The 27,760-nt window shown below is 70.3% G+C and overlaps 1 protein-coding gene across 2 annotated transcripts; it reads left to right on the forward strand.

Moving 5' to 3' along the window:
• Positions 1-5,127: 5,127 nt before the first annotated feature.
• On the forward strand, positions 5,128-26,904 carry UVSSA (UV stimulated scaffold protein A). Of its 2 annotated transcripts, XM_028503856.2 has the most exons (14): positions 5,128-5,266; positions 5,983-6,082; positions 7,190-7,520; positions 8,550-8,670; positions 9,364-9,726; positions 10,618-10,730; positions 10,818-10,946; positions 16,488-16,593; positions 21,026-21,170; positions 21,550-21,675; positions 22,158-22,341; positions 22,782-22,893; positions 25,238-25,412; positions 26,709-26,904. In XM_028503856.2, exons 1-14 carry the CDS (start codon positions 5,206-5,208, stop codon positions 26,800-26,802), a joined length of 2,160 nt encoding a protein of 719 aa, XP_028359657.2. In that variant the 5' UTR covers positions 5,128-5,205; the 3' UTR covers positions 26,803-26,904. The 2 variants fall into 2 exon arrangements, with proteins under 2 accessions (XP_028359657.2, XP_035873809.1); XM_036017916.1 differs by lacking the exon at positions 10,818-10,946.
• Positions 26,905-27,760: the final 856 nt, after the last annotated feature.

The following is a 27,760-nucleotide window of genomic DNA, read 5'->3' on the forward strand; positions in this document are numbered from 1 at the left end:
TCCTCCCCGGCCTGTCCTTTGCTTACCTTCTTACCAAAGTAAATAGCAGGTGTGCAGGCCTGCAGCCCCCAGACCTGTCCAGCCCAAGGAGCCCAGGGCCTTCCCTGTCGGCGTCCCCACAGGGACCGGCCATTGTCACAATGGTTCAGCCAGTTTTTGCACCTGGTGGACACAGAGTGGCAGAGTGGCTCCTGACAGTGGGCCTGGTGGTCTGAGCCAGTCCTCTCCTGCTGGGCAGTGCCTACGGGGCGAAAGCACAGTGGCCGTCCGCTCTGCCAGTGGTGGGCGTGGCTCACACACTCATCTGCAGGGGCACCGGACACAGCTGGCCAGGGCAAGGTTCCGGGCTCCCCACCAGGCGTGGGAGGCTGCCTGCGGCACATGCTCGGTGGCTGGGCACCCTCCTCTCGGCTCACTCGGGGTTCTGACTGCGGTGTGGACACACACACCAACACAGGCCCTAAGCAGCTCGGCAAGTCCTGAGGAGTGTGGTGCCCCCGAGCCCAGCTGCAGCCTTCCCAGACCTCTAAAGCGTCACCGAGACTCCCCCAGACTGGCCACGCGCCACCCCGGCCGGCAATGACCGGTCAGTCCCTGTCCTAGAGCTCTGCTCTGCCGGGCGCCGACAGGTCACCGGGTAAGGCCCAGGGCCGTCCCACGCACCTGGCCACCCACGCCTGGCTTAGTGGTGACCGTCCCGTAACCAACCCCACGCCACTCGTCCAGCCTCTTCGTGACGGACGTCTGGTCTGTGTCCAAGTCCCGCCTGCAGTGGGTGCTGCTGGGCATCTCTGGACAGTGCCCTCCCTTCTCTGGGCTCTCGTCCGGCAGGCCCTCCCCGGCACGGCGTCACTGTGCGTCCACCTGCACGAGGCCCATGTTCCTCCAGAGCGGCAGCCGCCTGGGAGGCCCCCGGGCCGCGCCCTGTCCGCCCACGGTGCTGCCGTGCCCACCTCGGTGTGTGGCCGGCGCGCTGGGGCGGGGGCTGCCGGCTCCTGACCGCTGGCGACTCCTGGCTCTTCCTGGCGAGCTGCTCCGACCACCTGCCTGTCTGCCTGCCGCTCAGCACAGCACGGACTGCCCCTTGTTCTGCAGGACCCTCGAGGTGCTCTGGGCAGGTCTGGCGCCAGGGCCTCTCACACTTCGTGGGCTGTTCCTTCGATGGGCAGAGGCTTTCATCTCAGTCGAGTGCGTCGATTCTCCACTGTCCAGTGCCTTTCTGTGCTCTGAGAAGTGCGTGCCCGCTGCAGGTCAAGGTGCTACTAACCCTCCCGTCTCCCGGGAGGGCTGGGCTTCGCTCTCACGTTTAGGCCTGGGACCCACCGCGGCGCCCTCCTGCGTGGAGCGAAAAGTCGTCATTCACTGGAGTCCTCGTTAACCAGACCCCGGCTGGACCTCCTGGGTCTGTCGCTGGGTGCCCCGTTCCGTGCCAGCGCTGAATGGTGCCACGCCCCTCCCCCCAGCCCCCCAGGATGCTGGCTGTTGCAGCTCTGAGGCCAGTCTTGAACGGGGGGAGGAGTATGTCTTTTTTGTGACACTTCCTACTTTTTCAAAGTTGTTTCGGCTTTTCCACATAAAGGTTAGAATCGGCTTGTAAAAGTCTGTTTTTTAAAAAGTGCTGGGATTCCAACTACGATCTTCCTGAAGCTGCACCTCTGGGTGGGACGGTCAGTCTGTTCAGCCTTCACAACCGAAAGGTCGTTCCTCGGTTCTGGGGCCGGAAGCCCAAGACCGAGGTGCCAGCAGCTGGTTCCTGGCCAGGCCCCTCTCCCTGGGGCGAAGGAGGACACCCACCCTTCTTCTCAGGAGGAGCCCTGAGCAGCAGGCCTGTGGCAGTGGAGCTCTGCCCTTGTGACCTCACTTAACCACAACCACCTCCATATACAGTCATGCAGGGCGGGGCCTCACAACTGGGCCCGTAACGGACTGAGTCTCGAGTGGCCCTGACTGGCGTGGTTCGGGGGCTGGGTGTCGTCCTGCAAGGCGGAAGGTAGCCGGTTGACTCCCGGTCAGGGCACGTGCCGGGGTTGTGGGGTTCAGCTCACAGCTAGGGTGCGCATGAGAGGCATCTGATGGATGGATGTCTCCCTCCCTGTGTTTCCCCCTCCCTAAAAAGACACCCAGCAAAACAACGGAGAACAGAGCACTGACAGCCCCCAGCGCCCCAATCCATGGACACGGGGCCACCCCACGCCGCCACCCACACTCCAGTTTTGGGGCACACAGTTACCCCTAGGCACGTTGTGATTGTTACGGCTGTTGCAAACGTGATTTTTGAGTTTAACCGGACAGCGTGTTCCTGTGTGGTAGGTGACGTGTAACTGACTTTGTATGTTGACCGTGTCCCGTGGCTTCACTAAACTCACGTGTCTGGCTAGTGGCGTCTTGGTAAAATTTAGAGCATCCCGGACTTATAGACAAACTCTGCAGGGCCCCTGCTCCTGTCTACACCCTTTCTGACTCCTGCCACCCGCAGCTGCCCACAGGCCTGGTGTGCGGAGGGGGGACTGCTGAGGTCACCCAGTCGCTGGTGTCTGGCAGACCACGTTTTGGCAGGTTGTGGGACCTGTGCTCCGTCGGGATGAGAACAACCACTCCTCATTCCCTCTTCCCGAGGACGGACGCCAGAACTGTCAGATGTGCTTCCCTGCACCTGCGGAAGTCCCTGTGGTGGTGGCCTGGCTCGCCAGCCCTCGAGTTCTGAGGCGGCTCTGGGTGGCCCTTTGCACGGGGCCATGTGGCCCGTGTCGATGGGCAGAGCTTGGCAGGTGAGCTGTCTGCAGCACACCCCGATGTCCCCCGACCCGGGGCCTCTGCCACTTCTCTTCCTACTGCTCAGTCCAGCCGAGGGCTCATCGATTTTACAGGTCACTTCAAAGAATCGCTTTTGGGGGCCAGGGAGGCCCTGTGCATAGTGTGAAAGGTTTCGTGTTCTCTGGGACGGGAGCCAGGGCAGGGGCGAAAGGGTCCTGGGATCTGACCTTAGGCTTTAGGGGTCACTCTGGAGGCTGAAGAACGGACTGCAAGGGCAAAGGCTGAAATGGGGCCCACTGGGGGTGGTGGCTGCGACCTGGTGGTGGCAATAGTGTGGTGGGAGGGGCTCCCATCGCGAGCATGCTGGGAGTGGGGCTGTCAGGTTTCAGAGTGGACTGGGCGTGGGGCGGGAGGGAGGCCGAGAGGAGGCTGTGCAGGTGTGTGCACAGGAGACGCTGAGCCACACGAAGGCAGGGGCAATGGGGCGGACGCCGGCACAGTGGGGAGACCATGAGGAAAGGGCAGCCGCACAGCTCTCTCCAGGGATTCTGATGCAGAAGAGGAGCCAGAGGCAACAGGTTGGAGAGTGACAACGGACAGGAGGGTTTTATCAGGACGGGAGAACGAAGGTGCTGCTGGAGCAACTGCAGGCCTGGACAGGCGCGGGGCGGCTGGCGCTGGGGGCACCGACCGCTTCTGTTTAATGGCAGCCTTTTCAAGGTGTGACTCACACGCCGCAGAAGCCACCCTTTCCAAACATACACTCTGGGTTTCAGTGCCGTGACCGCCGGGTGGTGCGGCCACCACCTCTCGCTGTGGGTCAGCCCACAAAGGGCCCCCTGCCCAGCGGCGAGGGCTCGCCCCGCCCTCCTGCCCTCACACACCCTCGTCCACATCTGTGCCTGGGGACTTGTCTTTCTGGACGTTTCGTGCAAGTGCAGCCAGGATACCTGGTCTCTTGTCTGGCTTCTCTCATTTGTGGTGATGTTTTTAGGGCGAAGGAGACACAGTGTGTTGTCCACCTGTCGACAGACATTGGGGTGTTCCCACCGTTGGCCACTCAGGACAGTGATGCTGTGGACACACATGCCCACGCCTCCATGTGGCCTCCAACCTCGGTGCTCTCGTCCCGTTCCGCTGCCGCAGGAAACTCCCAGTCTGCTGCTCGAGTACGGGGCAGAAGGCCAGGAGAGGCCCGAGGCCCTGGGCGCAGGCAGGGCTTCCCGTGGGAAAGGCAGAGGCAGAACCTGGAGGGGTGCAGCCGAGGCAGGCGACAAGGTGGCCCAGGACAGAGCGCAAGGGAAGGGCAGAGGGGGGACTCCAGGTCTTGTCCTGAGGACCCCTTGGGCCCTACAGTGATGGGCGCAGGGGCCTGGCTGTGCCCGGTGTGAGGGTGACCCCTCCGAGAGAGCCTCGGAGGGTGCAGCCCTGGAGAGCAGGTAGGTGATGGCCAGGTCGGGCTGCCTGGGAAACACCTGGGTGCACAGGCCCAGTGCAGCTGGACCGCGGGTCTGGGTCTGGGGCTCTATTATCTGGGTGTCCCGGTTCCCAGGCTGCACTGGGAGCAACTCAAAATCAAGGGTGCGCTCTCACACACAGACCCACCCAGCCTCCGAGGACACGGGCGGGAGACTGGGGTGCGCACACCTGGACATGTGCATGGGCGAGGGGCTTCCTGGGGAAAGATGAGCCCAGGGAGGGTCGAGGGCCGGGGAGGGCGGCCCACATGCAGAGGTGGATCCCCGAGGGGACGTGGCCCCGGATGCCCCAGGATGCATGGCCCGGAAGCGGTGCCTGTAATGGTCCCGCGGGCTCACATCTTTGGGGGTCAGGGACCGGGCCATCCCGCCCCTCCCTGCGGGCTGCAGACCTTCCGCCTGCCCGCCCCTTTCCACCTCCACGTCGGGTCCCATGGGACCGCCCGCTCCCCAGGGGCAGCGCCCGTCCCGTCTCAGCCCCTCCAGGCAGCGGGGACAGTGGCTCCGTGCTCGCCAGCAGAAACACGCGCCCGCTCCCAACCGACCCAGCCGTGTGATCGCAGAACAGGGCCCGGGGACCTCGAGCCTCCTGGTGGCCGTGTCGCGCACACCCGGCTGCACTCCCCGGGCCAGAACCTGCCGACGGCCGCGCCCGCGGCTCCTTTAAGAACACGTTGCGCCCTCCGGCTCCCTTTTTCTCGCACGTCCTCCTCCCGGGACGCTGCACCCCGCCCCGCCCCCGCCGGGAGCGCGCCTGCGTGTCCGCGCAGACCTCCGCCTCGCCCGTCTCCAGCGTCCGGGCCAACCATTGGCTGCGAGCTAGAGGGAACTAGTGGGAGGCGGGCCCTCCGCCGGAAGAGGCGGGGATAACGTGAGAGCGGCTTCGTCGGGCGATAGAAGCGGTTAGAGCCTCACTGACCTCGGCGTGCCGCCGGAGCCAGGGCGAGCCAATGACTGCAGCGACCTGGGGCACATGGCAGGGGGCGGGGCGTCGGCCGGAAGGGGCGGGGCGAAGCGAGCGACCTGTTGGCGCGGTAGGTTGTGGGTGGCCGCAGTGTTGGGCGGGGGGTGCGAGTTCCGCCTTGGGGGCCGCAGGGGCGGGGCCGCAGGCCCGTCCTCGGGACGCCCCCTCCACCTCCCCCTCCGCCTCCCCCTCCCCGCGCACACCTGCCCGGCCGGCCCCTCCTTCCAGCTAGTGAGGCCGAGTCCGCAGCCCGCCCCGCCTCGGCTCCGGCGGCCGGCCGCGCCCTGCCAGCCCCGCACCTGGCCCCCAGGGGGCTCCCTAGCGCCAGTCCGGTCCCCTTAGGAGGTCCGCGGCTGGCAGCTCCCTCCCCGGAGGCGGAGCCCCGTGCGTCTGGGCTCAGCGGTGCCGGCGAGGGAGAAGGGGACACAGTCCCGCGGGGGGAAAGCTCACGTGCACGAAGACGCCACGGTCTCTCCTCTAACGCGCGCGTTTGGAAACGCAGCTGCCGCCGCCGCCGCGCCCACTCCGCCGCGATCGGAGAGCGCCGCCGTTAGCGTTCCCCCGGTGCCCTTTTCCCGGTGACCCCCCGGGGCGGCGAGTCCGCCTCGCCCGGACCGTCACCGTGAATGGTTAGAGCTCAGCTTCCAGCAGGCCACCCCACGCGGGCCGGGGCCCAGGGCCCCGTCCTCGGCGCCCCACCTCCAGCTCGGGGCACCGTGGGCAGTAGGACTGGGAACTGGGAAGCGCGAGGTGACCCCTGAGCAGCTCCGCCTCGTGTGTTTTTAGACATGGACCAAAGACTGTCAGAGCTGGTCGAGGACCTCACGACCTCGGGAGAGCCGCAGCTGAACGCGGAGAAGATGAAGGAGCTGAAGAAAATCTGCAAGTACGCCTCAGGGTTCAGCAGTCCACGGCGACAGGCTGGCCCAGCGAGTCTGTGCTGCCTGGGTGGTGTGTGAGGCTTCCCCCAGGCCACGCCTGCGTGCACCTCGCCCTGCCCACCCGCGCCTGCTGGGCGAGAGCCCCCAAAGCACACACCCAGCACCGTACCCCTGGTGCTGGGGTGTCCCGGGGCTGTGGCCCCAGGGTGGGGGGTGGTGTTGGGGGCACACGTGAGGGCTGTGGCTGGTTGTGTCTTTGTCCGCTCCCCTGTGTCAGGGACAGAGCACCCCCTTTGTGTGTGTCAGCGCACACATGTGACTCAGAGATGAGTCCACGTTTCTCTCTCTCCTGTTGGAACTTGTGATGGTGGGAAATGGGACATCCCCGGTGGGTGGGTGGGTGGCCCCTCAGCGCAGCAGGACCTGTCTGCCCACCCCGCCCTTCTCCCGCTGCACACAGGGGGGCTGGGGTCTCTTGAGAGCCCCTCAGACCCCGGGAGCATTGGTCTTAGCCTGGGTTTACAAAGCCGGAGACCGCGTCTCCCTGTAGGCCCAGAAAACCCTTGGCAGCGGTGGCTCCCGGGGCAGGGGCGGCTCGCAGTCTGCGGGGGGCGCCGCCGAGCAGGCCGGGGGGTGAGAGCGGGCGGCAGGGCCGCCTCAGGAGGCTTCTCGGGCACCGGCCCTGAGGCCTCATCTAGTCTTCACGTGGCGTGAAGTATGACCTTTGACGTCTACTATTTTAAAACATAAAAACCACTTTTTAAATTCTCACCTGAGAATAGGTTTATTCACTTTAGAAAGAGAGGAAGGGGAAGGGAAGAGAGAGAAACATGGGTTGCCTCTCATAGGTGCCCGGCCAGGGGTCGAACCCGGGACCTTTGGGTGCACGAGATGATGCTCCAACCCACCGACCCACCTGGCCAGGGCCTGCCCCACCTCCTTGGCTTGTGGGTTTCACAGACGCAGGCAGGGACCGGGCGTGGCCCTCGAAGGGGCGAGTGGGACCTGGCAGAGGGTGCGCGTCCCTGCCCCCATGAATACTGTCCGCACACGGCGTTTAACTGCCGTGTCCCCAAGCGTCGGCACTTGGTGAGGACCGCTGGCCTCTGCAGGTCGTCGGAGGAGCAGCTGAGCCGCGCCTACCACCTGCTGATGGCCCAGCTGAGCCGGGAGCACGCCGAGGTCCGCCTCTCCGCCTTCCAGATCGTGGGCGAGCTCTTCGGCCGGTCGCACCTGTTCAGGGTGCTGGTCGTGTCCAACTTCCAGGAGTTCCTGGAGCTTACCCTGGGCACTGACCACAGGAAGCCCCTGCCGCCGCCCCAGGAGGTGGCCCGGAGGCTGAAGCAGGCCGTCACCCTGGCTGTCCAGGGCTGGAATGAGAAGTTTGGCGCGGCCTATAAGAAGCTCGCCTTGGGCTACCACTTCTTGAAACACAGCCAGCAGGTGGGTGGGCCTTGGCAGGGGTGTCTCTGTGGATGGGCGTACCTGGACACTCCGCTGCTGGGCCAGGGCTGCAGACCAAGCAGGCCTGCGAGTCACCAGCAGGTGGGGCCAGGCTCCGCAGAAGGGGGAAGCTGGAAGCTTGTCCTGGGGGGGAGGTGTGGAGCTGAGCCCTGTGGGCCTGGCTCCTGGGTGGGCCAGTGAGACACAGAGCAGTGGACTCAGCTTCTCAGACACCGCCCTTCTCGGCGGTGACCTCCCGCTCTCTGGGGACCACCCGCAGACTTTGTGGTCACCCGGGCCCCCCACCTGTCTCTGCGCCCAGCCCGGGGGGTGCTGCCACCCCCGCTGCACTCCCAGGGCCTGTGTGTGCTCAGAGGTGTGCTCAGGCCCCGGGGTGCGGCCAGCCCTGCCCTGCCTGCTGGTCGGAGCCAGCACCCTTCTGCTGCAGCAGCTGGGGCCGGGGCTCCCCATCACCCCTTGTCGGGGTGCTGCTGGCCGTGCTGTCCCCAGGGACCCAACCCGCAGGCCAGCGGCTCCCTGGAAGCCAGTGCGTCCGGCACCGAACTGGAGACACCCCCGAGGTCGGGCCGTGTGCGGGGGCTGCCGGGTCTCCTCTTTGGCCGTTTTTTTTCCTTTTGTTTGTTTGTTGAGACTTTATTTGGTCTTAGAGAGGGGGAAGGAAGGGAGAGAGAGAGGGAGAGAAACATCGGCTGGTTGCCTCGCGCACGCCCCCGTCTCGGGGCCTGGCCTGCAGCCCAGGCCCAGGGATCGAGCTGGTGACTTCGGTTGGCAGGCCAGGCTCAGTCCATGGAGCCGTACCAGCCAGGCCATTTTTTAAATTGATTTTTAAAAAACCCTTAAGTGTATTTATTTTTAGAGAGAGGGGAAGGCGGGGGGAGACACGCACACACACACACACACACACCGGCACGAGAGGGAAACACCAACCAGCTGCCTCTCCTGTGCTGCCAGCCGGGGACCAAGCCTGAAGCCCGGGCCTGCGCCCTGGCCTTTGTCTGCCCCGCTCAGGTGGACTTTCAGGACGTGGACGCCCGGACGCCGGCGGAGAGGAAGCGGGAGGAGGAGAGGCAGAGGCGCCTGGACCGCATCTACCGGCAAAGGTCCGAGCAGGCCGTGCGAGAGATGCAGGGTGAGGTGCTGGGGCCTGGCTGGAGGCGCGGGGCCGCAGCGGGACGCGCCGGCTGGGGCGAGGGCCCTCCCTGCCCCAGGAGCCGCTCCTGGTCGGCGCCCTCGCCTCGCCCGCACCCTTGGGGGCTCGGCTGGCCAGGCTGGGGAGGAGAGACACGGGGCCTGGGGCCGCTCTGGTCTGAGCTTCTTCACCCCTGCGTTTCCCTGGCCTTTCTCGCTCTTGCAGCCCCTCCCCCAGACTCCAGCGTTTGCTCTCTGGCGCCGGGGTGTGAGGACCAGGGAGTGGCCAGGCCGTGCAGGGGGCACAGAGTGGGGTGCGGGGCCCCGGGTGGGAGAGGCCCAGTGGGGGGTGGTGCAGGTGCGCTGGGGCTGGAGGACGGGACGTGTGTCCCCCTGGCCCTCGCTGGCCCTGCCCTCCCACGCGTCCTGCCCGTGGCAGCTCGCCCCGAGTGGTGCTCACAGGGGCACTGAGGCGGCCCTGGGGGCACCGGCATGTGGGCGGGCCGGCCCCACAGCTGCAGCGGCCAGGCTGTCCCTCCAGCAGCCACCAAGCCTCCGCTGACCTTCAGGGCCAGGACGTGGGCCCTGCTGGGGGAGGCCTCCCTCGGACACGCTGCCGTGTCCGGGGCCCTCCCGCCTTGGGAGGTGGAGCTGTCCGGGAAGCGCCCAGCAGGCCACTTCGTGGTCTTCGCAGAGATGTCCGAAGAGATCCGGGGCTGCCTGGTGGAGGCAGACAGCTGCTTCCGGCTGCTGCTGCCCTTCGACCTGGGGCCCTGCCCGGGGGCCGCCCCCCCCGCCACGGCCCGCCCCGCTGGCACCGCCGACCCTGGAGACGGGGAGCAGCCGTGCTGCAGCAAGACCCTGCCCGACTGCGCTCGCCCTGCCGGGGCCCCCGGCGGGGAGGGGCCGCGCCTGGCCTGCACCGGGGCCCCCTCGGAGGACGAAGAGGAGGAGGAGGAGGACGAGGACGACAGCGATGACAGCGACCCGGAGGAGTTCCTGCGGCACCACGGGCTGGGCTCCCACAAGTACACGCTGGACCTGGAGCTCCGCCCAGGTGACGCGGCCCCCCACGGCCGCCACTGCACCTGGCCTCCCGGGCCACAGCCCTCGGGACACTCCCCGGGGCCGCGGGTGGGGCGGGGGCTCCTCAGGCTGGGGTGGGGTCCCCAGGCCCCGCCCTGCGCCCCTCGTGGTGACCTGCAGGTGAGGAGGCGGGTGGGGGAGCCCAGTGCCCCGGAGACTCCTGGGGCGGCTGCGGGCACTGCCCAGCCCCCAGGGTCGGGGAGTGGCCCCAGGGCTCGGGCAGCACCCGCTCTGCCCGGGAGCGACGTGGGTTCCTGCCACGTCTGTAGAGACTCGGGGCGCGGCTCTCCGAGCCCCAGGCGGCCCCGGCGGCCCGGCCCAGAGGCTGAGCTCCATGCGCCCCGCCCCCCGGGCGCCGCTTCCTCACGGGCAGCTGCCATCCCCGTTGGGTGTGGGTGTGGGTGGGGTTGCCCCCCCCCACTGTGTGTCCTCAGGCCGGGGGGGTGGGCAGCCAGCTCGTAGCTGCAGGGCATCCTGCCCGTCCCCGCCCCCCTCAGTGCCCAGAGCCCCGCGAGGCTCAGGAACTGCCGGCCTGTGGCTGGGAGCTAGGAGCTGGGAGCAGGGCCGGCCCAGTGCAGGCGGTGGGGCTGCCGGCCCGGGTGGGGGCCAGGGTTAGGGGCCCCCTGAGGGCGGCTTGAGGGACAGGCCGGCCGGTCTGTCCCCGAGGAGCCACGGAGGCCTCGGCCCGGAGCGGCGGGGTGTCGGGGTCAGGCTGGAGCCATCTTCACTGGAGTTGTGGGGCAGTGAGTCTCGTCCTGGGACCTGAGGGTCGGGGCCCCGGGTGCCTGGGGCGGGGCAGGCGGGACTGCGGGTGACCTGCCTGGGCCCTGGGCCCTCTGGTGACCCCGCGCGCCCTGTGCAGACGGCCTGAGGGTGCGGGCGGACGAGGACAACTGCGCTGTCATCCAGTCGGCCCAGGACATGCTGAAGCTCATCCGGAACAAGTTCCTGCCCGCCGTGTGCTCCTGGGTCCAGGTGAGGCGCGTGGGGAGGGCTGGGGGGCCCAGTGGGGTGCTGGGGGCGGGGGCTGGCCCGCCAGGTGATGGACCCTCTTGCCGGCAGCTCTTCACCCGTGCGGGGACGCACCGTGGCCACTTAGAGGCCGCCATCGGCCTGAAGGCAGACCTGGAGGCGGCCCTGCGGAGGTCCCAGGAGCTGGACATCGAGCCTGCGGGGCTGCCCGGCAGGGAGGTGCGTGCCGTGGGCCGAGCTCAGCCTCTAGGTGGGAGCCGTGGGCCCTGAAGCACCCTGTTCCTTCCTCACGAGGGCCTGGCACGGAGGGCGAGGCCCAGCCCAGGGCCTCCCCAGGGGTGAGGGACTGGGACAGGGAGGCCCCGGGTCCCCAGGGCGGCTTCTGAGCGTTGGGTCCCTCCTCGACTCTGCAGGTGCGCAGCCCCTGGGGACCAGCAGGGGGCGACCTTGTCTTTCTCCTTCCAAACCCAAGCCAGTGAGGGACACTCACAGCAGGCTGGCGGGGGCCGGGCTCGTGGCTGGGCTCGTGGCTGGGCCCGGGGCCTGTGCGGTGAGCCGGGCGGGTCTGCCTGTGCGGCCATGGGCTCCCTAGTCCCTCACAGGCCCCGCCGCCCGCATCTTGTCACCTCCGAGCTCCTGTGTGATGGGACCTCTTGCCGGTGGCTGCCTTGCTGCTGCCCCCAGGGCATCTGGGGGGCGACCGGCGGGGCGGGAAGTGGGCGGCATCCAGGCCTGGCCACCCCGAGGGGCCTCTCCGGGCTGGCAGGTTGGCGAGACGCCACCGCCTGCGAGGAGGGCGGGAGGCCCAGCCGGGTGGAGACTGACCTGGGGATGGCGGGTGGACTCAGGCCGGCCCCGTGCGTGCAGTGTGGGGGCTGCGCGGGGCTGCTGGGGCGGGGGGGGGGGGGGGGGGGGGAGCCGGCGGGAAGGCCCGGCTCAGCCTCCCCGGGAGGAAGTGGGTTGGGGGGGGGCTGAGACACTGCTCCAGGAGCTGGTTGAGGTGGTGCTGCTACTGGGCGGGGGGGGGGGGGGGGTCCTCGGAGACCGCGCTCGCTCCAGGTTTTCCCGAGAAAGGCCTGGGGGCTCCGTCCCCGGCCTGGGCTCTCCCCGCCCAGCTGGGGCCCCGCTGCGCAGAGAACCGGCTGAGTCCGTGCTGACTGGGCAGGCGGCACACAGACCTGGGACCGAGACGGGGTACGTGCTCGGGCTCCAGCGACCCCTGGCCCAGGGCCGGTGGGGCCGTGGCCTGTCCCCTGAAGGTCGGCGCCGGGCTGCCTGGGACTGTGCGGCCGGCAGCCCCCACGGGACAGCGGCCGCTTTCTCTTTTGACTTTCCGCCTCTGCTGCTGCTGCGGGTTCCGGCGGACCGTGTGCCGTCCGACGCAGGTGCTCTGTCCTTGGAGAAGTCTAAGCTGCTTCAGCAGGTCTCACTGCGGCTTCCTGCAGGGGCTCGCACATCCACCTGGGGGCCGGCGGGGGTCGGTCTGCCTGGGTCCGTAGGAAGCTGGTGGGGAGACCCCGCGCCCGCCCCGCTGGGGGACGTCCTGTGGGCGCTCCTGGACTGCCTGCTGCTTGGCTGTGCGGCTGAGACCGCCGAGTGTTGTGTGACTGACAGAACAGTCGTCCCTCACCACCCAGTAAGTCAGAGGAAGACAACCTCAAGCATCAGTCCGTTCGTGCTGTCAGCAGCGGGTTCTTTTCCAGTGCGGCTCACCCGTCTGAGCGGCAGAATCACCCACGGGGGGAGCGGGGGGGCTGCCCTTGTCCCCGCCCAGCACCCGTGGGCGCAGCAGCCGCCCGGCCTTCCCAGCAACCTCGCCCCGCCCACCCGCCAACCCCACGCCGGGTTTCCCGCGTCTGCTGGTGGCTGTGGGGCCAGGCCACGCACTCTGTGCCGGCCCTAGGGGCCCGGCGCGCTGCAGGCGGAAAGGACAGAGCGGGAGACACGGGGGATGAAATGTCGGGCGCGTCAGGCTCCCGGGAGGCAGGGAAGCTAAATCAGCGACGCGGGGACCTTGGACGCGGCAGGCCCAGTAAACAACCTGCCTGGCGACGCGGCCCCTCCATCACGCTGAAGGCCGAGCCGGGTTCAGGGGGGCGCCCAGAGCAGAGCGGGGTCTGTAGGCGCTCCCGTGAGGCCTGGGGCGCCTCGGCCGGGCCTCCCCCGCCCGCCCGCCCGCCAGCTCCCTGCCCTGCTGTGACAGGGCCGAGTCCCCTCGCTTTCCCAGGGCGCCGGTGCTCCAGACCCCCCCCCCCACCACCCCGTGTCCTCCCTCGAGTTCCCCAGCTGCTCCCTGGGGCGGCGAGGGGGGGGGGCTGTGCGACAGGTGGGGGCGCGGAGTCAGGGCTGTCGTGCAGGCCTTGTCTTCCTCCCAAGAAGGGGCCACCCCGCAGGCTGCCCCCCACAGCGTCCTGGGGCTGAGCCCTGCCTCCCGGGCGCCTGGAGCAGCCCGGGCCGAGCAGAGGGTGCGTGACCCCTGGCCAGGGCTTCCTCTGCAGGCCCCCCCCCACCCCGTGTTGTCTCCTGGGTCAGGGGCGCACCCTTACCCGCCTGCCCGCTGCCCGCCCAGACCCAGGGGCAGGCTAGACGAAGCTCCCGCCTGCTGCGGTGCCCGGTGCCGTCGGGCCGGGAGGGGGAGGGACAGCCCTCCAGGGGCGGCACCCACGACTCAGACTCGCCTCCAGCGCAGCCCCGGCCGCTCAGGGGCCCGCCGCCGTGGTGGTCCTGGGCCCTCCAGGGGGAAGGCGCGGGGAGATGCCCCGAGATGGGGCTCCGGCCGGCGATTTGCACGGCCTTCAGGGAGGCCATTAGCATATAAATAGCCGCCGGACGCGGCCACCACAGCTGAGCACGTTTAATTTTTAGTCTGAGAGAGAGAAGGGGCGTGGGAGGCGCAGCCGTCAGGCCCGAGACAAACGCAGGTGGGCGCCGCGCCTCTGGCGAGGCCCGGCCTCCCGGTGGAGGGGCGCTCGCAACCCGGGCGGCGGCGGCGGCGGCGGCGGCTCCGGTGAAAAGTAATTGAGACTGCGCGCCGAGTTAATTAGATCGCACGAAATTTATTTAACGGCCGCAGCTGCATCGCGGGTGCATGCTGGCGGGCGGCGCTCCCCGGCCGGCTCAGATAATTAGTGACCCGCTGCCCGACGCCCGTACACGGACGGTGCTGTGTGTTTTAGCCGTTTTACTGCCTGTTTAATTACGGTTGCGGAGGCTCATTTTTCTAAATCCTCTTAGCTCCGGCGAGAATCCGCTCTTCGGCACCCCCTCTCCCGCCCCGGCCCCCCGCCGCCTGCAGCGACTGCGTGTCGGGCGGGCTTCTGTGCGGGGCGGGCCGGCTGCCACAGCTGCACCCGTGGGTGGGGGCGATGGGCGCAGGGCCCGGCGTGGCCTCAAGGCCCCCGGACGAGGCGGCCAGGTCCGCTTGCAGTGCCGCCAGGAGGGGGCCTCCGTGGGCTGTGGCCTCCTTCCTGGGGACCTGGGGTGTCCTTGTCCCCACTCCATGTCCCCAGCGCCTCCCTGCCGCTGGCTCAGTGCCGGCTTCTGACCCCACCCCTGCCCTCTGACCTTGTGGGAGGTTGCCACCACGCTGCCTTGAACCACTGGGCTGGCCCCCAGGAGCTCAGGGCTGGGCCTCAGTGTCCCCGGCTGTGCCGTTTCTGAGGTCCTGGGGACAGTCCCGCCTGGCGGGCGCCTGGTGGGCGGCCCGTGCAGGGGCTGCAGACTTGTCTGGGCAGCGGTGACTGCCGGGGACCCCCTGACACGCAGCCCCTCTGGAGCCCAGCCCCGTCCCCTGACCCTGGGTGGGCGGCAGGAGCCCGTGGGCCTCGAGCCGTGTCTTCGGCAGCCGGCGCCAGGGCGGCCCGTGGACGCGGAGCCAGGTCCCGGTCGGCAGGCAGGGCCTTCCCGGGGGCTGGCCGTGGGGCACGAGGAGGGAAGGTGGTTCCTGCGGGCCCAGTGCCTGTGGAGGGCGCGGCCCCTCCCACACTCAGGTGCTGCCCGCCGGTCCCCGCGCGGACTCGCGGACGGAGGGCCCGGGGTCGGGGGTCAGGGGGGACGCCCACTTCCGGTCGGGGCGCCGGAGGGGGCGTGGTCCCCGCAGTCAACTCGGCTCCGAGCGCGTTTCAGGAAGCGAGAACTGAACGGGCGTCCCCAGGAGGTTCGGCGGTGGGAGCAGCGCGCCCCGGTGTTTGATGGAAACGACCCCGTGTTTAAAGCCCGCGTCCCTGTTCTGCATTGTAGCACCGGCCGGTCCTCGTCCCCCGCTCAGAAAATTAAAACGCATAAATTCTGCCCGGCCCGGGGCGTGCACGCTGCGCAGGCCGGGCCGCGCGGCCGGAAGCCTTGGGCCGCTCTCCACCTTCCATAAATTCCTGGGGAGACTCTGCACAAAAATAATTTTCAGGTCCGCGGCTCATTGTTATTCAAACGTGATTGATCGTCGTCATTTGCTCGGCTCGGGAGTTAAGTGCCCCTGTCGTTTCCAAAGAGCATAATTGGGACGTTTCACAGGTCAGCGACGGAGACAGGCTTCCCTTTTGATCAGTGTTAGACTGATAACAAAAATTACAGTTTCCCGTGATTAATGTCCCCGCGCCTCCAGGCGCAGGGCTGCGGGCTGAACCCAAACAAAGTGCATTTGCATCTGATTAGGCCTCGGGGGCGGCGGCGCCCACCCCGCAGGTGCCCCCACGCCCGGCACGGTTGGCCGGTGAGACGCCCTGGCCGGGGGCAGCCGTGCGGGCGCCCCGCTGCGGTCCTCGAGGCTGTCGGGGGGTGTCAGGGCCCGTGTTGGAGGCCTCGTCTCCGAGTTTGCCTCTGACACCCCGACGCCCCGTTGCGGGCGCTTCTCAGACAGGGCCTCCCCTCCGGGCCCTTCCGTCAGGTGGGCTGCGGTTGGCGGCGGTGAGGTGGGTGTGCCACTCGCCTGGCCTGCGAAGGCCGGAAGCGAGGAACAGCACCGGCTGGCAGGGGCAGGGCCTTCTGGGTGCCCCCTGCTGCGACCCTCTGGGGAAGGACGGGTCCCGGGGTGGGGGGGGTCGCTCCTGAGCGGGGAGGGGCAGGGCGAGGCGGAGGCTGAGCCGGCCCCGGAGGGTTTTCCGAGTGGGGCTGGCCGTGGACGCCCGGTCCTGGGGTCTGTGGCACACTGGTGTGTGTGCGTGGCCGTTGGCCACGTAGTTGGTGACCTCTTCTGGGAGGGCCGCAGACCCCCGAGGGGCGCTGTTGCTCCCACTGAGCCAGTGCTGCCCAGAGAGAGGGTGGGGGGCCTGGGTCTCCCCCGTGCGGAGGGCAGAGGGCACCGCCTCCAGGGCAGCGTTGGCGACCCCCGCACACCGACCCGGGCTGGGGAGGTGACCTTGTCCGAGGGACAGGACGCTCCACAAGGGCTGTGGTCCCGTCAGCACGCCCGAGGCCGGAGTGGGGCGTGGCCCAGGGGCTGAGCTGAGGCGGGGCCTGGAAGGGGGCATGTCAGGGGCCGGGACTTTCCGGCGTGAACCCTGCTCTGTGCGGCTTTGGAGCGGCGCGGGCCCCAGGCAGGGCGAGGCTCGGCGGCTGGGAGGGCGCAGGTCGGGGTCGGGCCCCGGGCGCCGAGGGGGGCACGCGGGGCTGCTGGGGTCAGGGACGCGGGGGTCGGTGGGGGGCAGGCCAGCACGCTCAGCCGGCGACGCTGACGCCCCGGCCTGGAGGACCCGCCCCACTGGGGTGCAGGGACCTCCAGCCTCTGGCGGCTGTGCCCACGCAGGTTCTGGGGTGTCCCCGCAGGCGGCAGCCCCGGGGGACGAGGACGAGGACGAGGACGACTTCGTGGAAGTCCCCGAGAAGGAGGGCTACGAGGCCTGTGTCCCCGAGCACCTGTGGCCCAAGGGCGGTGAGTAGGGGGGGGGCACTGGGGGAGGGTCCCTGGGCTGTGTCCTCAGGGGTGGGACCTACAGCTCCGATCGGGGGTGGGGGGGTGGCCAAGCTCGGCCCGGGAGGCCCTGCAGGTCACGGTGGCCGCTGGTGGTGCGGGCGCTGCTCTCCCTGGCACCTGGCACTCTGAGGTCGTGCCCGGGGCCTGCCGAGGCCGCCCCAGCGGATTCCTGCCGCCAGTTAGTGCGGGGGCCACCGATGGCCACGGAGGACCGCACAGGGCCCCTGCGCTGACCACCCGCTGTGACGCGGGGCCGCCCTACTGGGGAGCCTGAGGTCCCGGCCCTGGGGCGTGAGCGCAGGGCTGGGCTGTGGTCCCTAGGGCAGCGCGGGGGCCTGCTGTGGGCACTGCCTCCCGGGATGGGGAGGCGCCCACAGTCTCCAGGCCCGGGATCCCCGATGGCTGCTTCCCGGGGGTGTCACCAGCAAGGCAGCACCCCCCATACCACTCGAGGGCTCGCAGCCCCGGGGTCTGGCCACAGGGGGCGAGGGCTCCGGGCCTGGCGTGGCCCCCGGTCTCTGCCGTCCAGACGGTTCAGCCTCCGCAGGCCGTCCACGCGCCACGTCAGCACCCGGGCTGGGGCCCTCTGGGGGCGGGGCTCAGGCTCCCCCATCCAGGCCCGTGGCTGCTGGGGGGAGCAGACGTGGCGGGTGCAGGGGGGGCGCAGCTGGAGGGCGAGCCTGTGGGAGGGCTGGGGTGGACGCTCGCGTGTGGAGACGGCGCCCGCCAGGGGCGCCACTCCAGGTCAGCAGGCGGGCCTCCCGCCCCTCCGTGCGTCTGGTCCCTGCCTGCCCTGTGTGACCGTCCCCTCCCCGGGTGGCGGCTGCCCTGGGGGTCCCCACCGCGGCATGCACACACAGGCCCCCGTTTTACCGCCGGGCCACACCTGCTGCCAGTCCCAGCCCGACCTCGGGCCTGAGCCTCACCCCACACCCAACACCCACGAGGCGCCTCGGAGGCAGAGGGCTGAAGCCATACCCTGGCACACTGACTGCCAGCCTGTGCCCCGGCTGGCGCGGTGGGCAGGGGGCGGGACTGCAGGGGACAGCCCACTGGGCCCCTGGCCACACTGCCCAGTCTCTGCAGCACCTGGCCCAGCGGCCCCTCCTCCTGACTGGGCCCCCGCGGAGGGCAGGGGTCCCTCTGTGCTCCCCCGGGGCTGGGCTCTGGCCGGGCCACAGCCTGTGGCCGTCACCCGCCGTCCACGCTCCTGCGGCGGGTGATGCCTGCCTGACTGTTGACGCCTCATGCGGGCAGCAGAGACCCCGCGGCCCTTGGGCAGGCGTCGGCCCTCTGCTCTGGGCAGCTCACGGCGGTCCGTCTGCGCCTGGAGGGGCGGGGGCCGGGGGGCGGGGGCGGTCCGGGCCCCAGGCCGGTCACCAGTGTCCTTTGACAGCTGCGGGCAGGCGGGCCGTGGAGAGCACCGGCAGCCCGGGGTCCAGAGCGGGGTTCCCGGGCCCTGTGCGGAGGTCCTGGTGGGGGTCCTGGTCCAGAGGCACCGCGCCCCGTCCCCCCGCCCTCTGCCCTGGGTTTGCTCTGAGGCCCGGTCACCGAGGGGGGGCCGGGGCCCATCTCCTCTCTTGGGGGGGCCATGGGCCGTGGCCCCAGGCAGTTCTCGCCAAGGGGCCCTGCCCCGCCATGCCGGCGGCCGGGGGCTGGGCCGAGTGCTCTCACCTCTGAGTTTTCAGAGGGGCTCTTGTCCCCCCTGAACCCTGGCGTCTGTCAGGCGCCGTCTCTCTCTCAAATTTACATTTTAATTACAAGGCCGCTCGCTCCGTGCGATCGATGGTGTCAGGCGGGAGGCTAACTCCGGGCCAGCCCCATCCGCTCCATTTCCCGCCATCGATCGCCCCGCCCCACCAGCCCCGTGCTCCCCGCGGCCGCGGCCCCCTGGTCCATGGGAGCAGGAACGGGGGGCTCGGGCCGCGGGAGTCAGTTCGCACCGAGACCTGGGCCTGACCAGACGCCCGGTGGGCCCGCGGGCCCCCGCTCTCCGAGCCAAGTCCTCCCTGAGGGCCGCGTCTGCTCCCCTCAGTCCCCCCCCGGCCTCCCCCCGGCCAGGGTGCCGGTGGGACCGGTCTCCCACCGCAACGTGGGAGCGGAGGCACGTGCTCAGGCCCGAGCGTCCACCCTGCCCTAAGGCGCCCGCTCGCCCGCCTCTCCGGTGTCTGAAACGACAGATCGACGAGGAGTGCGTTTCGTCCTCGTAGCTCGGGGCCCTCGCGTTGATGTCCGGCTCTCGCGTGTCCGTCCGAACACCGGACACCGGCGCGCGCTGGCCAGCCGCTCCCTCCCGGGCGTCCCGGGCGGGCGTGTGCGCGCTCTTGCCGGCGGGGCCTGGGATGCTGTGTTGACGACGGAGCCGGGTGGGGACCCCGGCCTCCTGCCCAGGGCACCCCGGGGCTCACAGCACCCCGGGGCTCGCAGCCATGCCCTCCGGTGGCCAGAGGTGGACCTGGTCACCTCCATGTGGCTCTGCCCTGTGTCCCCTGCTTTCAGCGCGAGACCCCAAGCAGTGGGGGTGGACCCCCGCTCACATGGCAGAGGGCAGGGCTGGGAGGTCTCCTGGGACCAGGCGGGCTGCCGGCTGCCGTGAGAGGCTCGTGGGCCACGTGCGCCCGGTGCTGGCCTTGCGGCAGGCCAGGTGCCCCAAGCCTGTGGGTGTCCCTGCAGGCGGAGCGCTGCTGCAGTCTGCCGTCCCCGCCCGGTCCGTGAGCCTGCCCGGCTGGCCCTGCTGGGGAGCCTCGGCCCGAGGCAGAGGTGACCCTTCTGGCAGCCTGGCCTGGCAGTGTCCTCCCTGCAGCCCCTCCACCCCCTGGGGGCTGGGCCTGGGGGAAGCACCCCTGTGCCTCGGCCCATCAGGCTTCTCCCGGCCAGCGCTGCCGGGACCCTCCGAGGCCGGGGCAGGGCGGGGCTCCAGGGGGGGCTGTGGCGGCCTCCTCGCCCGGCCTCCTCGTCAGCCGTGCTGCTGGGTGGGGGCCCCGGTGGGCTCTGAGGCCAGGATCGCACCCGAGGGCTGGCACCCCCCACCGTCCCCTGGTCCCTCCCTGTGACCAAGCAGGCGCTCACGCTGACGGCAGCTCCGACCTCGGCTCCTCCGGGTCCTGTCTGCAGAGGGAACCTCTCCTTACCCTGCGTCCCCACCCCGCTGGCCCACGGTCCGCGGAGGGCCTCGTGCAGGCCGCAGGGTGCAGGGGCTTTGAGCGTGGGGGGCCCGTCTTGTACCCGGTCTTCGTCCCCCCGGTCACCGGTCCCCAGGTTTCAGGTTGGCCCGCAGGGGGTCAGTGGTTCTCCGTGCTTGTTGATTGGCCGTCTTGTTTTTTACCGGTCTCCGTCCTTTACTTGCTAGATTAGCTTCTCTTCCGCTGGCTTTAAAAAGGGCCATTCAATAGGGTAAGAAAATAAAGACTTTTGCTCAGACGGTGTCCTTGCTGACTGGAGAGGCGCGCTCCCCAGGCCCCCGGCCGCGCCACGCGCTGGGACAAGGCGGCGCTGACTGAGGGAGACGCTCGGACGCCGGAAATGCTGCGCACGGGGCGGCGACACCCCGGTCCCCGTCGGGGGAGGACCTCGCACGGTCCTCCCCGCCGCCGTCAGCCGCCCCGTCGTGTGCGCTCCCCTGAATCTCATCGGCGGTCTGAAGTCTCTGCCCTTCCGAAGGTGATTTCGGTTTTGGGAAAAGCCAGAAGTCCCAGGGCGCCCGCTCGGGGCTGTAGGGGGCCGAGTCCCCTGGGCGATGTGACGGTCCACCCAAGAACTCCACACGGGACTCGAGGCGTGAGCGGACGTGTGCCCGTGACGAAGCTGCCGGTCACCGGCTGCCCAGAGCTGCAGCCGGGGGCGTCACTGTTCACACGCTCGCGCACTCCGGCCCACTGTCCTTGGCGGCCGGGTGACATCGGCGTCACGCAAACTGCTCTCGTCACGTTCACAGTGGCTGGGCTTTTCCAGGCAGGCTCCACGTGTCTGCCCCCACCGTTGATCTCCGTGGTTTGTCACACGTGCACGCTCCCGGCACCAGATGGGGACCTGGCTCCTGGGTACAGGCTGGGCGCCCACCTGGGTGCTGGTGCGGCGCCACCGGCCAGCGGACCAGGAGGCGCCGCCCTTGTGTGCCCGGGACAGGAGGGCGGACCCTGGCCCAAGGGGGGCTCTAGCCGCGTCCTGTGGGGGGTGGGCGCGCTGCTGCCGGCGCGGCGGCTTAGGCTGGCGGGTGGGGGCAGGCCCTTGGCGGACTGCAGCCGTGGGCCGCTGAGGGGAGTGGCTCACAGATGTGAGGGCTGCATCCTCACCCTTTGGTCACCCCCTTCCCTCCCTCTGGGGTTCAGAGCACAGTGCCCCCAGTGTCTGTCTGGGGGGCAGTGCCCAGGAGGAGACAACTGTGTTTCAGGGCCGGAGACGGACCCGGCCTCGCAGGACTTGCAGGCGAGGAAGAGGGCGAGGATGGACGAGGAGGCAAGCGACCCCACCTCTGCGGCCGCCCAGCCTCACTGGCTCCGCGGCCCCGTGAGCCCAGCCCCGTGCCCGAGCCCCAGGTGAGTCCTGGTCCCTCACCTCCGCCCAGGCCACGGCCTGCCTCCCCAGTCTCCCGAGGCTGCGTGGCTCCTTAAGGGCAGCCCCGGAGGTGCCCCCGGGCCGGGCTAACCCTGCCGGCCCCGGTGCCCAGGCAAGGGCGAGCGGGAGCAGGCGGGGGAGGGCCTGAGGCTCTGGGGTGGGAGGGGTGGACGTTGGAGCACCCGGGCCAGTGCCCCGCACCAGTCCCTGGGGGCAGTGGTGCCCGACTGACCACGGGGCCTCGGCGCTGCCCCAGAGCCCGACGGGGGCGGGGGGTCGTCGGTCCCGCACGCTGACCCGGGGTCCCAAACCAGGGTCCCAGAGTCAGCGTGTCCCGCTCTGTCCCCGTGGCCCCTGCAGGGCACCGCTGGGGCCCGAGGAGGCCGGGAAGCTGGCCGCAGAGCGTGCCCGGGCGCCCGTCCTGCCCTTCGGGGTGGACCTGTGCACCTGGGGCCAGGAGCCGCCCACAGCCGTGAAGGTCATCAAGTGAGTGTGGGCACACCCGGTGGGCGTGCATCCAGGGGCGCGAGGCCACCCTGCTCCCCGCCTCCGCCTGGTGGACGCGCAGCTGGGCGGGGGCCCGGCTCTGCCGCTCCCTGGGGAGACGTCCCGGGCCGCCTCCCAGGCAGCCGGCGCCGGGGCACGGGGCGCCCCCCCCTTCGGGCCCATTCAGCCCCCGCCGCCCCTGTCTGTGCCCCGGCTGTCCCCCGTCCCCGGGGCTGGGCCTGGGCTCTGCCAGGAGCTTCTGGAGCACCGCCCCGGCCTGCTGGCCTGTGTTCTCTGTGGCACCGCAGCCCAGGGGGCGCGTGTCCTCCAGGGCCGGGGCGGTGGTGCCCCCTCACCCGTCGCACGAAGCCTGTGACCAGGCGCAGGATGGGTGGCGCCTGCCCCATGGCTGCCGGTCCGGGCCCGCCCCCGGCAGCGCCCGGCGCACCCGGCGCCACCCCTGACGGCCTGGCCCGCCGCAGGGCCGAGTCGCAGCACCGCTTCTGGAGGCCCCGCGAGGTGGACGAGGAGGCGGCCAGCGCCGCGGCCTCCGAGGGGCTGCACAGCCGCCGCATCACCTTTGCGGGGCGGTTCGAGCCCGTGCGGCACCGGTGCCGAGCCCCAAAGCCCAACGGCCAGCTCTGCGAGCGCCAGGACCGGCTGAAGGTGCGGGGCCCCGGGCGGGGGCTGCAGGGCTGGAGGGGCAGCTGCCTTGGCCGCTGGGCAGGGCCCGGTCCCCTGAGGGTGGGCTGGGCTCCAGGCCCCGGGTGTGGGGCGGCGCCACCCTGGGTGTGCCTGTCCTGGCTGCGGCAGCCCTTTGGCTGCTGGGCTGGAGGGCCCCGCCCCAGCCAGGAGCCCTCCAGGCAGGACCCTCCCACGTTCCTCGTTCCTCGTTCCCCCTCTCCCCCCACCACACACACCCTGCCGGCTCTGCGCTGGGCGCTGGGCCGGGGAGGGTGGTCACTTTGGCCAAACAGACTCAGGCACCAGGCCCCCCCCCCCCCCGACTCCGAGAGGGCGACGCCCCAGGGCCCTTCTTCTGGGGGGGGGGGGCAGCACGAGGCAGCAGAGACGCAGACAATGACAGCCACTGGGCTTTGCCACAGTGCCCGTTCCACGGCAAGATCGTCCCCAGAGATGACGCGGGACGGCCCCTCTGCCCGGAGGACAGGGCTCGGGAGCAGAGGCAGCAGCTGCAGAGGCAGGCCCAGCGCCCAGGTAGGCACCGGGGCCAGGGGGGCGGCCCCCAGGGGGCTCCGTGTGTCTGTCTGACTCCCTGCCGCTCCCGCAGGGTCACCCAGGGGCCGCATTGCCCGTGGGGTCTCTTGGGTGCTCCCGGTGGGAGGTGTGGGCACAGCCACCACCGGAACCCCTGTCACGGCTGGTTTGGTGGGATCTGGGTGCTGAGCCGAGTTCTTAAGCAGATGAAGAAATCGAGTCAAGAAGCTCTGGCTGGTGTGGCTCAGTGGATTGAGCACCAGCCTGAGAACCAAAGGGTCGCCGGTTCGGTTCTCGGTCAGGGCACAGGCCTGGGTTGCAGGCCAGGTCCCCATTAGGGAGCGTGTAAGAGACAACCACACATGGATGTTTCTCTCCCTCTGTCTCCTCCTCTTCTCTCAGTAAGTAAATAAATTAAAAAAAGAAATCGAGGCGAGAAAAGCTAATTGGCTGAGTCTTAGAGGAAACTTGTTTCTGCCCGGGCTCTGGCCCTCCCCAAGCCCTGCCCCCTCCCAGGGCCGTGCTGTGTGTGCGTGGTGTGCGCGGGCACGTTCTGTGCACGGGCCTCGAGTGTGTGTGACGCGTGTGGTGCCTGCGTGCCTGGGAGGCAGGCAGGGGCCGCCGACGGCGCTGGGTCTCCAGGGGCTCCGTGGGGCTCCTGTCAGCCAGGGCCCCGTTTCCTGGCCAGCGCCCCATCAGATGGCCGGTGGGCTGCAGCCCCTCCCTGTCGTCCTGCGGGCGGCCGGGGGCTTCACCGCACAGCACCTGTGCCCGGGGGGACTAGCAGCGCCCCCCCCCCACCCTTGGGGGCTCGGATGGTGGGGCCGAGGGGTGCCCTGCAGGAGCGGCGGCACCGGCTGGGCAGCACGTGGGAGCCCTGGGGGCCGGGTCCCCCCTGCAGAGCCCCGAGGCCAGCGGCAGCATGCGGCCAGCACCGGTGGGGCCTTCCTCTCCGTCTTCGGAGGCGAAGGCGAGGCTTCCGCCTGACCCCCGGGTGGGCACCGGGCGGCCCTGCCTGGGGCCGGAGGCTGACCCTCGGGCCGACCCGCAGGCCGCGGCCTCCCCTGCCGCCGCGAGCTCGGGGCAGATTGAGTGCCTGCTCCTCCTGTCAGCCCCGGGAGCGTCTGGGCCCCGCCCGCGGCGACTTGTTAACAACAGGTGCGGCCGCGGCCGCGCTGGCCAGTCAGATGTGAAATAGGATCTCCCCACTAACTGCGTATCGATCGCGCCCCCCTCGCCCGCGGGGCAATTTTCCCTCCCGGCGCTCCCCTCTGCGACAATGCCGCGAGCCCCGGCCGGCGGCAGGGAGGCCGCACGCCCCGGCACCTATTGATTTTCCTCAGAGGCTTTTAAATTGCTCCTTCGTTTTCCTGAGATGCTCATTCCGTCCCGCATCTTCCCGTTGTGTTGAGACAATCACTCCGTTCGCTGGGCCCTAAACTGTGACGCCTTCTTATTACCGGGAGATAAACTGTTCAGACAGTTTTCCTTAATCTTGGATTAATCGTCTCTGTATCTGAGCCGGGCCGCCCGGCTCTCCCTCACTCCAAAAAATCGGCTCGGGGAGGCCACGCCATCTGTCTGTGGGAGGCGCACGGCTCCTCCCCGCCCGGCGTGCCCTGCGCGCGGCCCGTGGGGCTCCGTGTGCACGGCCTGTGGGGCTCCGTGTGCGCACAGCGGGTGTCCCGCACCCTCCCAGAGCCGGGTCTCCAGGGGCCTGGTGGCTTCCCTGGCCAGCCGGGTGGTCCGAGGCTGCGTCTCGGGGACCCCCGGGGCCTTCTGGAGTGCACCAGCCTCCACTGGGGACGCAGAGCAGGGCCTGGCGGGCTGGGGCCTCGGCCTCTGGCCCCCACGCTGCCCCCGCCCTGGGCCAGAGACCCCCTCCGACGGAGTTCTCGTTGGTCCTGCGTGTGAGCACACGGCCTGGCCTGTGGCTGGGGACGTTCTCTCCCCCGAGCCGCCTGCTGCCCCTCGTGGCCTGGCCAGGCGGGACGCACACAGGGGCAGCGGGGCCTTTGGGCGAAGGGCACACTCGTTGCTGGGACCTGGGCCAGGTCACCTCGGGACTCCTACGAACCTAGCCCCGCCCACCCTGACCCCCGGTGGGGCCGCACCCCTGGGCAGCAGGGGGGTCAAGAGGCCACAGCTGGGGGTCTGGTGGGGCCCAGTCCGGCCTGCGTGGGCAGCGCCGGGGCGGCGGCGGTGAGGGCTGGCCAGCAGGCCTCCCCGCCCCCCGCTGCCGTGGTGGGTGGGCCAGGTGGCCCTCGTCAGGACGGGGTGGGGGCCCGGGGGAGGCGCCCTTGTGGGCACCAGGCGTTTTCTGGAGTCTCGGGTCTCTCTGCAGACTGGCGGGACCCTGAGCTGATGAGAGACGTGGAGGCGGCCGTGGGCGTGGACCTCGGCTCGTCCGGGGCCCGCGGGAGAGGCAGAGGCGGGAGGAGGCGGCGCCCCGGCCTCACCAACCTGAAGCAGCAGGCCGACACCGCCCGCGCACGCATCGCCAGGAAGGTCTTCGCCAAGTGAGAGCCCCTTGCGGAGCCCGGGTCTGGGGGTGCGACCAGACCGCCAGCGTCCCACGGCCTGCGGGCGCCCCCTGCTGCACCCTGCCCCGTGACCCCCCGCCCCCAGGGCACGGACAGGTGTCCCGGTTGGTGGAGGGACGGCGGGCCCTCAGGAGCAGGGCCTGGCGCACGGCATCCAGGAAGGAGGGGCCCTGGGGCTCCAGCTGTGCAGGGCCCTCGTGGTCAGGCCCAGGGGTGTCCACATGGCGACTTCAGGGGGGCCAGCTGTCCTCCAGGCCAGCAGGACAGGGGTCACCGCGTGGGTCTCAGCCCAGGGCGCTCTGCCAGTGCCACTGGGACGGCGGGCCCTCCGCGTGCTGCTCTCAGGGCCAGTGGGCGGGCATCTCCTGGCCCAGCTGGACCAGCCCGGTGGGCGGGGCCTGGGCAGGGTCCGAGTAGCCGGGCCAGCAGCCCTGCTGCCCGCCCTGCGGCTGTGGTCAGCCCGAGGCTCCCACCACATTCCAGGTGCTGCCAGGAAGCACCGAGGGCGTTTGTGCCCGGAAGCCGCAGGAGGCCGGATCCCCCAGGACCTCGCAGGCCCATGCGGCGGGCCTCCCCCTGGGCCCCTGCAGGGTGCTCAGCTCGGCGTGCTGGGCAGGGGGGTCCTTCCTGTCTCCTGGCCGGCGCTGCTCTGTGTCGGCCTGAGTGCAGCTGGGCAGGTGGGCAGCTTCTGGTGCCCACGTGGAGCCCCCCGCTGGTCTCTGCCGCCTGGCCTGGCCTTTGGGGTCCAGAGGACGCTGGGCCCCAGCCCCAGGACACCCTGGGCGCCGTGCCTGGGGCGCGGCTTCCCTGTGTTGTCCGAGTGGGGCCCAGGGCCGGCTCCCTAAAGCCGCTGTGTGGCCTGGAGCTCTCCCGGGGGGGTGGGGGGGTGGCTGCCTCCTGGGCACGGCCCCACCAAGTCCAGACGCTGCCGTCAGCGTGGCCGGGCGCCCGCGGGCTCTGCGCCCCTGTTTGTGCTGTGCGCCCCCACGTGTCTCCCCGAGGCCCAGACGCAGGGCACCGAGTGTGGCCCGCAGAGCCGGGCAGAGTCCAAGTGCCGTGCCCTCACGTCACGGCCTGCGCCCACCCCACCCCCACCCCCAGCTGGGCAGGGGTGCCCGTGGACGGTGCAGCTGGCCCCGGCTGGGCCGCCTCGGGCTCGGGCTGCCCCCTGTGGTTCCCGGCTGCCCAGGACCGGCGCCAGGCCGTGGTCCCGGAGCCCGAGACCTGGCCCCCGGTCACGCCCTGCCCTGCTCTGCTCTCCTCTCCCTGCAGGGCGGCCATGCGGCGGGTGAGCACAGCCCTGGACCAGATGGACCGGAGGAAGCACAGGAAGTTCGCAAACCAGTTCAACTACGCTCTGAGCTAGAGGCGGGGCCCCTGCGCCGAGGTGCCCAGGCCCGCCAGCCCCCCTGTGGCCCGCCAGTGCGCCGAGGGGCGCCACGCACGTGGGTTCGGGTGGCCTCCGTGCCCTGTGCGTGATGGAGATTCAGGGTGCGCGTGGCCCCGACCCTTATCCCCCAGCAGCCTTCTGGGCCGACCACTCAGGAAACCGAGGGAAACCCACACCGTTGTGTGAATGCTCTCTCAACGCCGACGCCAGGGGACGCGGACCGCCCGCTGTGCCGGGTCCTGCTTCCTGCTCAGACCGCCCGGGGACGGCTGTGTCCCTCGCCGACTCCCTCCCTCCGCTCAGGAAGCCACCCAAGGGAGCCGTGGCGCACGCAGTGGGCAGCTTGGGGGGCAGGCACGTGTCCGGTGCGGGGGCCCCCCCCCAGCCCGCACGCTGCCCGGCCCTGCCCAGGCCCCCTGAGCCCGTCTGTGTCTGAGCTCCCCGTGCGTGCGGGTCTCGGTGCTGTGTGGAGCCGAACCGGCCTTTGAGTCTGGCTTCTCGACAGTGCCCGGGCCCCGGGGCCCTCCCGAGGGGCAGCGTGGGCCGGGACGCCATCCCCCTCGTTGCCCTGTGCACCCCACCACGCTCCATCGCGTGGCCCGCTCCGTCCCCCCCCCCAGCTGCTCGCGGAGGTCGGCACGTCCCGGCTGTCGGGGGCGACGTGGCCGGAACACCCGTGTGCCCGTTTCTGCGTGGACGTGTTTTCACTTCGCGTGGGCGTGTAACGAGGAGCGGAGTGGCTGGGTCACGTGGCAGCTCTGTCTAACCTCGGGAGCCGCCGCCCTGCTCCCCGCAGTGGCCGTGCCCCGTCCCCCTCCCCACCACGCCCACTCGGCCCCTCTGGGTGCCTGTGAGCGCCCGTCCTCCCACTGCCGCTGCCTGGGTGGCGCGAGGTGCTGTCTCCTCGGGGTTTCAATTTGCACGTCCTGAGGAC

The sequence above is a fragment of the Phyllostomus discolor genome, chromosome 1 (assembly GCF_004126475.2).
Source record: "Phyllostomus discolor isolate MPI-MPIP mPhyDis1 chromosome 1, mPhyDis1.pri.v3, whole genome shotgun sequence".
In the NCBI taxonomy this organism is placed as follows: Eukaryota; Metazoa; Chordata; class Mammalia; order Chiroptera; family Phyllostomidae; genus Phyllostomus; species Phyllostomus discolor.

Coding starts and splice junctions, on each gene's coding strand:
- UVSSA (XM_028503856.2), top strand. CDS start 5,206: ATGGCAGGGGGCGGGGCGTCGGCCGGAAGGGGCGGGGCGAAGCGAGCG. Junction 6,083..7,189: donor GAGCTGAAGAAAATCTGCAA/GTACGCCTCAGG, acceptor TGGCCTCTGCAG/GTCGTCGGAGGAGCAGCTGA. Junction 25,413..26,708: donor GCCAGGAAGGTCTTCGCCAA/GTGAGAGCCCCT, acceptor CTCTCCCTGCAG/GGCGGCCATGCGGCGGGTGA.